Source organism: Rana temporaria, chromosome 1 (genome assembly GCF_905171775.1).
Source record: "Rana temporaria chromosome 1, aRanTem1.1, whole genome shotgun sequence".
NCBI classification, from domain to species: Eukaryota; Metazoa; Chordata; class Amphibia; order Anura; family Ranidae; genus Rana; species Rana temporaria.
In genome coordinates this window covers 415,539,940-415,552,813 of record NC_053489.1, presented here as the reverse complement: position 1 = coordinate 415,552,813, position 12,874 = coordinate 415,539,940, and the positions used below count along the sequence as shown (strand labels likewise).

Genomic DNA, 12,874 nt, shown 5'->3' with positions numbered 1-12,874 from the left:
ACTGGATTTTGAAAACCATCACAAAGTTTGAAGTTTAGTGTATCAGTAATAACAATAAAAATAAATTGCACAGGTGCATACAGTCCACAAAACTGACTCAATGTTTTGAACTTTGGTGCAGAAAAATCCAGCAATAGCTCAAAGTGGATGTAAAGCCACTCTCATCCTTTCTTTTTTTTTTTTTTTTTTCATATCATTTATTTTTATTTTTGTATTCAAGGTCACAAAGAGATATTATCATGACAAAAGAAAGAGGTACATAGTCATATACATATTATCGCTCCAATCAGCGAAAAACAAAAAACAACCAACAAAGGCATGTCCATATCTCTCCCTTTCCATATCGTTGTACTAATGAACAAAACTTCTTAAACCTTCTTATCAGAATCTCTGAATAAAATGAATTGTTCTCATACACCTAAGACCTCTCTGTTCCCTTGTCTTTATATACCCTACCTATCCCTCCCCCAAAAAAAACCCCTACCCTCCCCTCCCAACCCCTCTACCTTCCCCCCCACTAACCCCCTGCACAAGAAATGGAGGAAAAATGTCTTATTTCTATTCGACTCCTATACACACTCCCCCCAGGGAGGACTCTTTATTCCCTATTCTGCTCAGCAAACATTCTCATCCCCTCTTCAGAATACATAAACAGATTCCATCCTGTCCATGTTTCCACATACTGTTCTCTTTTATTTTGGGCTGAAAGAACCAGATCTTCTATGGCTCCTATCTCTCGTACTCTATTAAGCCATCTTGTGATGGAGGGTGGTCTAGTGTCTCTCCACTGTAAGGTTATTCCACTTTTAGCAGCATTTATCAAATGACATAGCACCGATTTTTTATACGCTCGCACCAGGATCTGTGAACTGTGAAGCAAGAAAAAAGCCGGATCGTCCGGTATCTGAAACTCTGTAAATTTTGGAGAAATTCTCTGAACTTCCAACCAGTATTTTCCTACTTTTACACAGGACCAAAATATATGCAGCAAGGTTCCCTGCTCCAGTCCACATCTTCAACAGCACTCTGAATTTTCTGTAGAAAATGTATGCATCTTTACAGGGGTGTAGTACCATTGAGTTAATAGTTTGTAATTGGATTCCTGTGTTCGCGTACATACTGAGGAATTCAGTGCTAAATAGATATGTTTACGCTGAGTTGGTGAAAAAATCCTCCCCAGATCTCTCTCCCACTTACTAATTCCCGGCAACACAAAATCCCCCTGAGGAGAATTCAACAGTCTATACATCTTAGAACTCACTCGTATCGGTTCCTCATCCACTCTCATCCTTTCTAAACTACTACCATAGTGCTGATCTATAAGGATATACATGTCTCCTGCATGTATCCTTACCTGTCAAATGTCTCCCATCTGTCTGTTATAAGAACTGAAGATTCTGTGGGTGGGTCTGTTGTCTGGAGCTCGTGGGTGGAGTCGTGATGTCAGTAGACTCCCCGTCCACCTCTACACTCCCCTTGTCAAAATGCATTTTCTCCTGTGTATTCCTTACACTAAATTCTGCTATGATCACTAACATCCAATCAAAATCCAGAAAAGTAACCACATGACTTCAGAAAAGGAGTGGGGGTGGGAATTAAGAAGAAAACCCTGGAAGCTGATTGGTTTCTATGCAGAGCTGCACCAGATTTTGCACTCTCCAGTTTTAGTAAAACAACCCCAATGTTTCAAAGCAAAACAACCTTGATTTTAGGAAATAACGCCACTAGATAAAGCCTAGTACAAATAGGATTTCCTCAATCACTGAACATTCCCAAAACAATAAATCTGGATTGTTACACAATAGTTTAAAATATCTCTGTAAGCCCAGGTTCAAACTGTTGCGATCTCAGGCAGACATCACATGTGATTCGCACACGCACCGCATGAAGTGAGGATCAGCTTTACAACAATACACATTAGACAAGGCTGTGATGTGATAATAAGGAAAAAGCAGCTAGCAGATCACCAACTTACCGGTATTATTTTTTATTACAATCAGCAACCTCTACTTGTTATACTCCCAACACCGTGCAAAGCAGTAAAACCTGGTTGTCTTAGGGCTCTTTCACACGGGCGGACCGTTCAGGTCCGCCTGTCAGTCTTTTAGGCGGACCTGAACGGGCGCTCTGTGCTCCTCTATGGAGCCACGGATGTCAGCGGTGACATGCCCGCTGACATCTGACCTGCCAAAGTGTGACGGACGAAAACCCTATTTTACATCCGCCTGGCGGATCGGATCGGGTAATAACAGGCTCTACAGTCCGTCGTCAGCCAAACCCCCCATAGGGGAGAGCGGCGCTCTGACAGGTCGGTCCCTGCACAGTGTGCAGAGACAGACCTGTCATCTGTCGGCTCAGTGGGGATCGACGGAGCCCGCACACGGACCGTGTGAAAGAGGCCTTACAGTGCAACCCCCTTCTCTTGCAACCTGGAGACGGGGTTACAGGAAAATTGTACAAAGACTAATAAATGTAATCTGAAGTACTAGTTAAAAAATAAATAATGTATAAATCTGCCTTTACTAAGGTTAAAGCGTAACTCCACTTTTGTGGGGAAAAGAAAATAACAAACAAAGAAAAAATAATATAGCGACAAGTCAAATTGTAATTGAATAATATTAAAAAAAGGCCACGTTTTCTGAAAATACAATGCAATATGGCTACCTGGAGGTGTTCTGAGCATAGAATGTGTACAGAACATCCCCCAGAAACTAATTTCCTGCTTGTGTGATTGGCTCACAGATTTTCCCAGAAGTCTACACTAAGATACAAGTCAGATTTTAGGCGTGCCCTGCAACAAAAATGTAATTTTTGGTGAGATACTCCCAATAGGAAATCACATCTAAAGGGATGCAGGCTCAGCAGCATTCCCAATTGGAGCCCTGTAGGTGTACAGCTGATTGAGAATTATGAAACCCCTCCCATTAGATTCACTTTCCCCCATGGACACAGACAAACACACAGGGATTTCTTCAGAATAACAAAAGGCAGGAATCTGCAACAACGTTTGTTAAAATCCTTGAAATGTACATAGCAAAAGAATCAACAAAAGTAGAGTTACTCTTTAAAGTGACTTGCACCTATCTAGCAGGTTTCTTAATAACCTTTTAAAGGAACTCACCTCTCCAGTGTTAGGATTCGAGCAAAGTATTTTGGAATCCTTCCCACAGCTCAGCAACAGTTCTGGGTCTGCTACACTCCAAGCAATAGCCAAAATTCCCCTGAAATAAAAAGCATAAAACTAGAAAATATTCTTTACCATGACACAATCTCATCAACATTAGCACTTGTGGACAAACTGGCCAGCAAGTCACACAACAATATTCAGCAAGTGCTTATAATAAAGTTGAATTTGAAGACAGACACTTTCTCGTTTGAAAAAACAAACAAAAAAAAAAAACACAAACACAAAAAACAAACACACACCAAAAGAGTAGTATTCAAACCTTGTATGATTTTCCATCACCCTAAAGGGAGAAGAAGCAAATCTGAGATCCCACATTTGAATGACAGGTAGCCGGTCGTCCTCTGATGATAAAACCATTTGGGTAGCAACATCAGGGTGCCATGCCATGCCAGAACAATGCATCTGATCAACAGAAAAAGTAGAATAAAAAAGTAAGAAAATCACAAAGGATCTAGGAAATGAAAAAAATATATGTGTGAATGGCAACTGTACCCTGTTGCTGTGGTCGCTGACTTTCAAAATTGGTTCATTTTTCCGGAGATCCCAGACAGTGGCTCGACCACTAGGGCTTGTAGAAGCGAGAATATGCTGAACTTGTCTGTTCCATGCAATACAACCTATGTCTTCTAGAGGCTACAAGAAATCACAAGGATTTAAATATAAACTTACTTTTGTATGAAATGCACCAAGATGAATGTCCTCAGAATACCACAATAAATATCCTCCAACAAGGCTTATACAGTTGCTAAAGATGAAAACATTATTTTTAAATACAAACTTAAAAGTATAACGAAAGGTAAAACGTTTTAGTTTTGGATAGATTAAAACACCTGTCAATTTTTATTGCGATCTGCGTCCCCATTAGGGAGACTCGCCCTCTCTGTTTATCATTATCAATAAAGTAAAAGAAAATCCCACATTTGGGGTTGTCTCCAGAAAAGAGGGTAAATTTTCCAACGGGGACACTAGATCTGGTGGAATGGTGGTCCCCAAGGGATTCCCTTGATTTGCAGGGATTTCCTCTCACGTCTTGTCTTGGCTACGGGACAGGAAGTGAAGGCAAATCTCCCCAACAAGGCACACATGACAAAAAAATTACCAACAAGAGGTTATAACCCTAATGCCCTGTACACACGATCGGTTCGTCTGATGAAAACGGACCGATGGACCGTTTTCATTGGACGAACGGATCGTGTGTGGGCCCCATCGTTTTCTTTTTCCCATCGGTGAAAAAAAAAAATAGAACCTGTTTTAAATTTTTCGTATGGTTAAAAAACCGATAGAAAAAACGATCGTCTGTGGGGAAATCCATCGGTCAAAAATCCACGCATGCTCAGAATCAAGTCGACGCATGCTCGGAAGCATTGAACTTCATTTTTCTCAGCATGTCGTTGTGTTTTACGTCACCGCGTTGGACACGGTCGGATTTTTAACCAATGGTGTGTAGGCAAGACTGATGAAAGTCAGCTTCATTGGATATCTGATGAAAAAATTCATCGGTTCGTTTTCATCAGACGAACCGATCGTGTGCACAGGGCATAACTCTTTCCAAAATGAAAAAAAAAGTTTTGCTTATAGTTCTAATTTAAAGTACAACAATGAACAAAATTTGACATGTCATCTAAGTTGTTAGCATGATTAACCACTTGCCGCCCACCATATAGCAATATGACGGCAGCAAAGTGGTTTCGTTATTCTGATAGGACGTCATATGATGTAATCAGGACAACAAGCCGGCACGCAGGGGCTCGCAGCATGGCGATCGGAGGAGCTGTGGGTCAGTCGGACACACCGCAACTCGGATCGTGGAGTGGAGTCTCCGACACAGGCTTCTTACTATGTGATCAGCTGTGACCAATCACAGCTGATCATCGCGTGAACCAGCAAGTGCTGGTAAACGGCTTTCCTTGGTTCATTCTGACAGGGAGAGACGATCAGCGGCTCTCCCTGTCAGAGGGGGGGGGGGGGTCTGTGCTGGTAGTCAGCACATTGATTATCAGCACAGCCCCCATCAGATGTGCCAATCAGATGCCAATAAGTGCAGATCACCTGCCAGCCTGTGCCCCAGAAAGAACACCTGCCAGTGCCCATAAATGTGGCAGTGCCCACAACAGTGCCAATCAGTGCCCATTAAATTGCCAGTGCCCCATCAATGCCTGTCAGTGCCCTTCAGATGCCACTCATTTGTGCCTGTCAGTAGCTCCCATCAGTGCTGCCCATCCAGTGCCACCTATCTGCGCTCATCAGTGCCACACCAGTTTTTTTTTTTCAAAATTGTCAGCTTTTTTTGTTTATAGCGCAAAAGCTGAAAGCAGAAAATTGGCCTGGGCAGGAAGGGGGGAAAGTGGCTGGTATTGAAGTAGGTAACATGATGATCCTGCCAGCAGAGCTGTTGCTGATGCATGTATTTTGAAAGGGTGACACCGCTCTACCTGTGCTATAAAAAAACACTGCAGAATAGTCACCCTTGAGCCATTGTACCTGCTAGGGCTACAGAGGGACATAATAATGCATGCAGTAGGCATGGCTTTAACGTGCTGTCACCCTTAACTGCAGATCCTTCAGGCAGTCAGTTAATTAGGAGCTCACCATACCAAATTCCATCCATTGACCACAAGTCAGGGCACACCTCCCCAGTGCTTGAGGGCAAAGTTACTTCTGCAGGATCTTACGTGTCACATGAAAATGGTTGCAAGCCCTCATGATGCTGACTCACCATACAATACAGCATCTGGTAGTGTGGGGTGTGCAAGCAGGATTTCCAGTCCCTAACAATCTTTTGGGAACACAATGGACTCCAGTGGTAGCCAACAGTGTGCAAATTTAGAGGGGGTGGGGGGGACAACATTTCAGCCTTCTGATGTACTGCAAAATAAGACAACTTTGTTTACCTGGCTCTTAGCTCCTGGCGTCATAGGAACAGCAAAGTTATTCAAATCCCAAATGTAGATTTCAGACTCATTAGCACCCGATGCTACAAGGTTTGTCTATGGGGAAAAAAAAGAAAAAAAAAACTTGAATCAGTATAGACAACCTACTAGTGCAGAAAAAGGAAGACTGTTAAAAGGTTTTGTTATTTGACTGAAAGGAGTAGCTGCCATGAGTTATTTTCGACAATCCAATATAAACTGCCTGTCTGCTGGCCATCTCTTTTTAGAATTTGCTGGATTCACTGCGTGCATTGCAGCTTCTTCTCTGCTGCTTATTTTCAATTATATATCCCTTGGTACCTCCTGCCTGCAAGCAGTAATTTCTATACTGACTCTGCCTCCTCTTAGCACCTCTGTAGTTCAGAAGGCAGGCTCTGTGAAATGAGTGACACAGCAGTGTCTACAGTAAATTGTGTGTCACAGAATTCCAGGAAGTAAACGTGTGGGGATCTTCACAAAGTTTACAAACTTCAAGATCATTCAGATTAATAGGAGTAGGCTAGAAATAATTGAAATTAAATATGGAAACTAATAAATGATTCTACATCGACTATAAATACCGAAACCACCGATTCAGCATGACAACCTGTAAACTATCCATGTCAGCAGAAGAGACCACCAATATCAGCCTCCATACTTAATCAAAACAGGGCTCCTATGAGGAGATCTGGTGCTTCCAATGTTTAGAAAACATCCCTTTAAGCTGGGTTCACACTTGTGCGATGTTAGACATCCCATCTGATTCGCACACCGCACTGCTGTGCAGATCACCTGCAATGTCTGTGTGTATGCAAATTCAGCCATACCGTTTGTATGGCTGAATTTCCATTGCATTTACACCAAAATAGTACAGGATCCTTTTTTTGGTTTGCACTGGAATCAGATTGCATTGGTGTTTACACCCATGTGATCCAATTCCTGCACCATTTGACAGGTTGCACTGCAATATGCAAACTGATCTGGGGGTTTTATTAACTTTCTATTGACACCCGCAGAGGTTTTCATAGGGCAGTTGTGCGAGTTCTATGCGATGCAGGAAACCGCACGGGGATCATGCTGGTTCCCGCATCGTGATGGTGTGAACAGGCACTTTTTAAAGGACGCCTTGATGTGCTATTGTAGCAGTATACTTGCAGACTGCAGAATGCATACAAAGAATGAAATATGCAAAAAAACTAAAACAAAAAAAAATATATGCTATAGTCCAAATGATATAAACAGTTTAAAGCAACATTTCATGTTTCAATGCATTTTAAATAGTTCATTTGGGCCAAGATGGCTCAGACAAACTATTTCCATTACTAAACGTGGTGGCCGCTATGTGTGCTGTAATAAAATATACTATCATTAGCAACATGCCGTAAGCGACGCTGTGTTTCGCCAGCAGTATAGGTGACTTCCCCTTTGCTACTGGAATTAAAGAGGGAGTCACACAGTGTGCTTCAGACAGCAGAGAAGCCCAACTCTCTTTAATTCTGGCAGCAGATGGGAAGCCGCACATACTGCTGGCAGAATACGGCATCACTTACTGTAGATAATGTGACTACAATATATTACATCACACACAGTGGCTGCATTGCTTAGTAATGGATGTTGTTCATTTGGGCACTGAAACCTGAAATTTCTATGTGATATTCTTTCAATCTAAACAGATGCAATAAAATAAGTAAATGCTTTACCCCCGTTGTTATAAAAAAACATATCTAAAGATCTAACCTGATATGGGTTTACATCCAACGCTCTGACTGGTCCTGTATGTTTATCTTGCTGTGCAATCACTACATCATCATCACCAGCCATAATTTTAGCTGGGTCGTAAAGAATTACATTTCCATTTTCACCTCCAGCAATAATAACTCCTGAAATGCTGCAATCTGAATTTATCCCGTGCGGTCCCCAAATTAGCTTATGATATCTGAAAGCATAGAAAAAATAAAATATGTCATGATGAAATCAATGGCACCAAGTGGTACAATAAAATATCTCTGGATTAAACACAATAAAAAATTAATAAAACATGACTGAACTGTGCCAGTAACCAGCCCCCCCCCAAAAAAAAAAAAAATATATATATATATATATATATATATATATATATATATATATATATACACACACACACACACACACACACACACACACACACACACAACATATATATATCTCTCATCTTGACAATTGTAACTGCCTCCTCATTGGCCTACCTCTCCGCAAGCTATCCCCTCTTCAGTCTATCATGAATGCTGCTGCCAGACTCATCCACCTTACCAACCGTTCAGTGTCCGGCACCCTTCTCTGCCAATCCTCCACTGGCTTCCCATTGCCCAGTGAATAAAAGTCAAAACACTAACAACAACAACATACAAAGCCATTTACAACTCTTCCCTCGGCTAACCAAACTTGTCTCCAAATATCACCCAAACTGTCCTCTCCGCTCCTCCTAAGACCTCCTGCTCTTTAGCTCTGGTTTCTCTTCCTCCCATACTCATCTCCAGGACTTCTCCAGAGCCTCTCCCATCCTCTGGAATTCACTACCCCAATCTGTCTGTTTATCACCTACTCTGTGTACTTTTAGGCGATCCCTTCAAAACTCATCTCTTCAGGGAGGCCTATCCTGCCTTCAGACAACAACAATCTTCTACTTCCCTCATCAGTTCATCCCTCACAGTTACTACCTTTTGTTACACCAGCCCCTTCCTATTATATTGTAAGCTTACTGGAGCAGGGCCCTCCTAACCCTCTTGTATTGAATTGTATTGTTGCTGTATTGTCTTCCTTTATATCAGCCATTCTCAACCAGGGTTCTGTGGAACCCTAGGGTTCCTCCAGAGGTGGCTAGGGGTACCTTGTGCTGTTACTGATTTACCTCCTGTTTGATGGTGCCTACATAGTTCTGAGCCAATTCCACTTGGAGGAGCCAGTGGTATGACACCAATAAGCTTCATAGTTCTCTGTAAGGGGGCCATTCTTACCACCACTGTAAAAAATTGCATTCTTCTCACTGACCACCAAAGTAAGGGACATTGTTCCCACTGACCCCCAATGAATGGGTTTTATCAGGGGTTCTCCGAGACCTAAAAATTATTTTAAGGGTTCCCCTGGGGTAAAAAGGTTGAGAAAGGCTGCTTTATATTGTAAATGCTGCGCAAACTGTTGGGAATATACAAAATCATGCATGAAAAAAAAATATATATATATATATATATATATATATATATATATATATATATATATATATATATTTTTTTTTTTTTTTTTTTTTTGAAAACTAGCAAAGTAAGACCAAAAAAAATTGAATTATTTATCTATTTTTTAAAGTGTTTCCTCTGTTAACTAATTGCCAATGATGTGCTCTATGAGATGTAGGCACACTATCTGGGTTTATAACCATCTAAAGTCCAGGGCTATTTTTTTATTCTTTCACAAGCATGTTAAAATAACCAATTTTTTTAAAAGAAACATAAATGATGGGGTTGCTTTCAGTAAATGCATACCAGACATGTCACAAGAGCGCATGAAACTGCAATATAAAACAATGTTGCCCAAAACAGTCCCTAGGCAACGCTTTAAATGTCCTTACAGGTTATCAATTTAGTGTTAACTGTAAATACTGGGCATAGAATTAATGCCCACACTCCAATGCCGCGTACACACCATCACTTTATGTGATGAAAAAAAAAAGACATTTTCCGTGAAGTAAAAAACGACGTTTTTGAAACTTCAATTTTCAAAAACGACGTTGCCTACACACCATCGTTTTTTCACAATGCTCTAGCAAAGCGAGGTTACGTTCACCACTTTTTTTCAATTGAAGCTCGCTTCATAACTAGCTTCTGGGCATGCGCGGGTTTAAAAACGTTGTTTTAAACGTTGTTTTTTGCTACACACGGTCAATTTCTGTGAAACAAAAAACGACACAAAAAATTGAACCATGCTTCAATTTTTTTTTGTCGTTTTTCACAAGACATAAAACGACGTTTTCCCCCACACATGGTCATTTAAATTGACGTTTTTAAAAATGTCGTTTTTTTTCATCACATAAAGTGATGGTGTGTACGCGGCATTAGGCCGCGTACACACGATCAGTCCATCCGATGAGAACGGTCCGAAGGACCGCTTTCATCGGTTAACCGATAAAACTGACTGATGGTCTGATGTGCCTACACACCATCGGTTAAAAAAACGATCGTGTCAGAACGCGGTGACGTAAAACACACGAAGTGCTGAAAAAAATGAAGTTCAATGCTTCCAAGCATGCGTCGACTTGATTCTAAGCATGCGCGGCCTTTTGACCGATGCTTTTGCATACTAACGATCGGTTTTGACCCATCGGTTAGGCGTCCATCGGTCAAATTTTAAAGCAAGTTCTCTTTTTTTTGACCGAAGGATAACTGACCGATGGGGCCCACACACGATCGGTTTGGACCGATGAAACGGTCCTTCAGTCCGTTTTCATCGGTTTTGACCGATCATGTGTATGCGGCCAAAGGACGACAATACTTAAAGTGGTTGTAAAGCTTTGTGGTTTTTCACCTTAATGCATCCTATGCATTAAGGTGAAAAAACACCTTGTACTCTTTGCCCCCCCCCCCCGTTTTACTTATATGAGCCCCGAACTTCCATGGGCTCATTCCCACGTCGCTTTTCAAACTGTCCGTCGGCTGGATAGATTGATAGCAGTGCAGCCATTGGTTCCCGCTGCTGTCAATCAAATCAATGATGCGGCGCGACAGGGGGTGTGGCCGAGTTATACACTTGGGAGCTAGGGCTATTGTGCCTGCAAGGTAACCTTCTCGGGAGAAGGCTTCCCAGAGGGTTAGCTCTTGCGGGGAGGAGCCGCCATGGGACCCCAGAAGAGGACGATTGGGGCCACTCTGTGCAAAACGAACAGCACAGTGGAGGTAAGTATGACATCTTTTTTTTTTTTAACTGAACCCATACAACCCCTTTAACATGTGTGGCACAGTCAATGTTAACATACACATGCACACCCCATGCAAGTGTTTGCATTTGCATGTGTGACTGACAGGACTGCTTTTGGATTATTTTTTGTATTATTATTATTTTTTATTTGATTTTTAAATGGGCTAACAAGCCAGAAAAAGCACACACACAGCCTACAAGAGAAAACTTGGAGCTTAGTACATTTTTACAGATCAACAGATACTTTTCTGTGCTTGCAGTATCCTCAGGTAAATCTTCTATACAGTACTGTAAAAAAAAGTACATTTCATACCTGTGAGAAGATGTATATGTAGCACATGATTTCATGTCCAGTGAAGAGTCATCCAAATCTAGTTCAAAAATCTCCAAGGAGGCATTTGTGCTAAAAGTGGCATCTAGCTGCTGAGCGGAAGTACCTGACAAGATAAGAAATAATTGTGACTGAGCTCAAACTGCACATTATAAATTTTGCGTTAATTAATTAAAAGGCACACATCTTTTTTAGAACTTGAATTAGGTTTGCAAACATGAGAAAAAAAATTCATTTGGGTACATGTTTATTGTTTTAAAATACGCTTGTAGTAATAACACGATGGATACATCTGGACCACTATAAAGCAAATCAGTGACTTGAAGCTAATCACTCAAATTGGGCGATTTAACTCATAATTAAATATTTGTACTATGAAGCGTTGTCAGCCCATTCAAAACGAATGAGCCACCTGTGTTGCTGCTGGAGAGTTCCCCTCACTTCCCATCTCATAAATAGGTTGTCCGTAGGACAGGAAGTGAGGATAGATCTAGCTATATGATTGACACAGCTGGGTGGGGGGGGCTGCACGGCCGTGTCTTTTTTGAATTGTGGCAGCAGACACGAGGAGAAGAGCCCAGATCTGCTGTCACAGCGGCGATTGGGGGGGGGGGGGTCTCGTTGCATTTATAACAGGTTATGAAAGGTGAACTTATCCTTTAAGTACAGCCCTAAAAACTGCAGTCCCCATAATAAAGTCCCTGACTCTTAAAAGCTTCCTAAACTAAAGCACCTGACCTGTTAGCCCAATAACTATCACCTGCACCTCTAAAACCCCCTGCACTAAAGGTGTTGAGCCCTAAAATGCTCCTTAACAAAATCCCCAAACCATAGACCTTAAAACAAAAGCACCCAACTTTTAACCAGCTTAAGCCACTATAGGTATGCCCCCGTCACAAACAGGTTTATACTTACCTGTTCTGGAATTGCATAGAGCGGCCCTGAACCTCCTCTTCTCTGAATCTACACTGGCGCTCCTGGTTCCTCCCCTCTGGCAAGTGCCCTCATAAGAAGCCACTTCCTATGGGGGCACTCGTGTGGACTTGCTCCCGAGCTTTTCTGTCTGAGTCTATAGAAACAGACAGAGGGCTCAGCCCTAACCTCTGCTTCCTTGTCATTGGCTCTAAATGACATCAGTGGCCAATGGCTCTCACTAACTAGCAAAGCATGTGAAACAAGGAAGTATGGAAAGGGAGCCGCTGCAGACAGGCACAGATCTGGATTGAGTAAGGGCTCAGGTAAGTGCTTGTGTGTAGGGAAGGGAGGGACTAATACCTGAACATGTTGTACCTTAATGCATGTAATGCATAAGAAAGGGATGGTTCAGTGTAGTTCTTGCCCTGAGGCTGTCATCCTACTTTGCTCTACGACATCAAGTCCTACATTGGGTCCTACTTTCATCCAACTTGAATGAACGGGATACAATTTTGCTCTGACTTGTCCTTTGACCAATCAAAACGATCCCAGAGTGACATAAATGTATTTTCCTGCTGCTGTAATCAC

The 12,874-nt window shown here is 41.8% G+C and overlaps 1 protein-coding gene across 11 annotated transcripts in view; it reads right to left on the bottom strand.

Annotated features, from left to right (window-relative positions):
- Positions 1-12,874, bottom strand: part of SEC31A (SEC31 homolog A, COPII coat complex component) — a 99,844-nt gene that overhangs the window by 60,545 nt on the left and 26,425 nt on the right. For all 11 annotated transcript variants that reach the window (XM_040324850.1, XM_040324839.1, XM_040324859.1 and 8 more), the window contains exons 3-8: positions 11,354-11,477; positions 7,834-8,032; positions 6,079-6,174; positions 3,680-3,820; positions 3,447-3,589; positions 3,122-3,221 (exon numbers count right to left, since the gene is read on the bottom strand). In XM_040324850.1, coding sequence (XP_040180784.1) covers positions 3,122-3,221; positions 3,447-3,589; positions 3,680-3,820; positions 6,079-6,174; positions 7,834-8,032; positions 11,354-11,477 — 803 coding nt within the window. The remainder of the gene's footprint in view (positions 1-3,121; positions 3,222-3,446; positions 3,590-3,679; positions 3,821-6,078; positions 6,175-7,833; positions 8,033-11,353; positions 11,478-12,874) is intronic.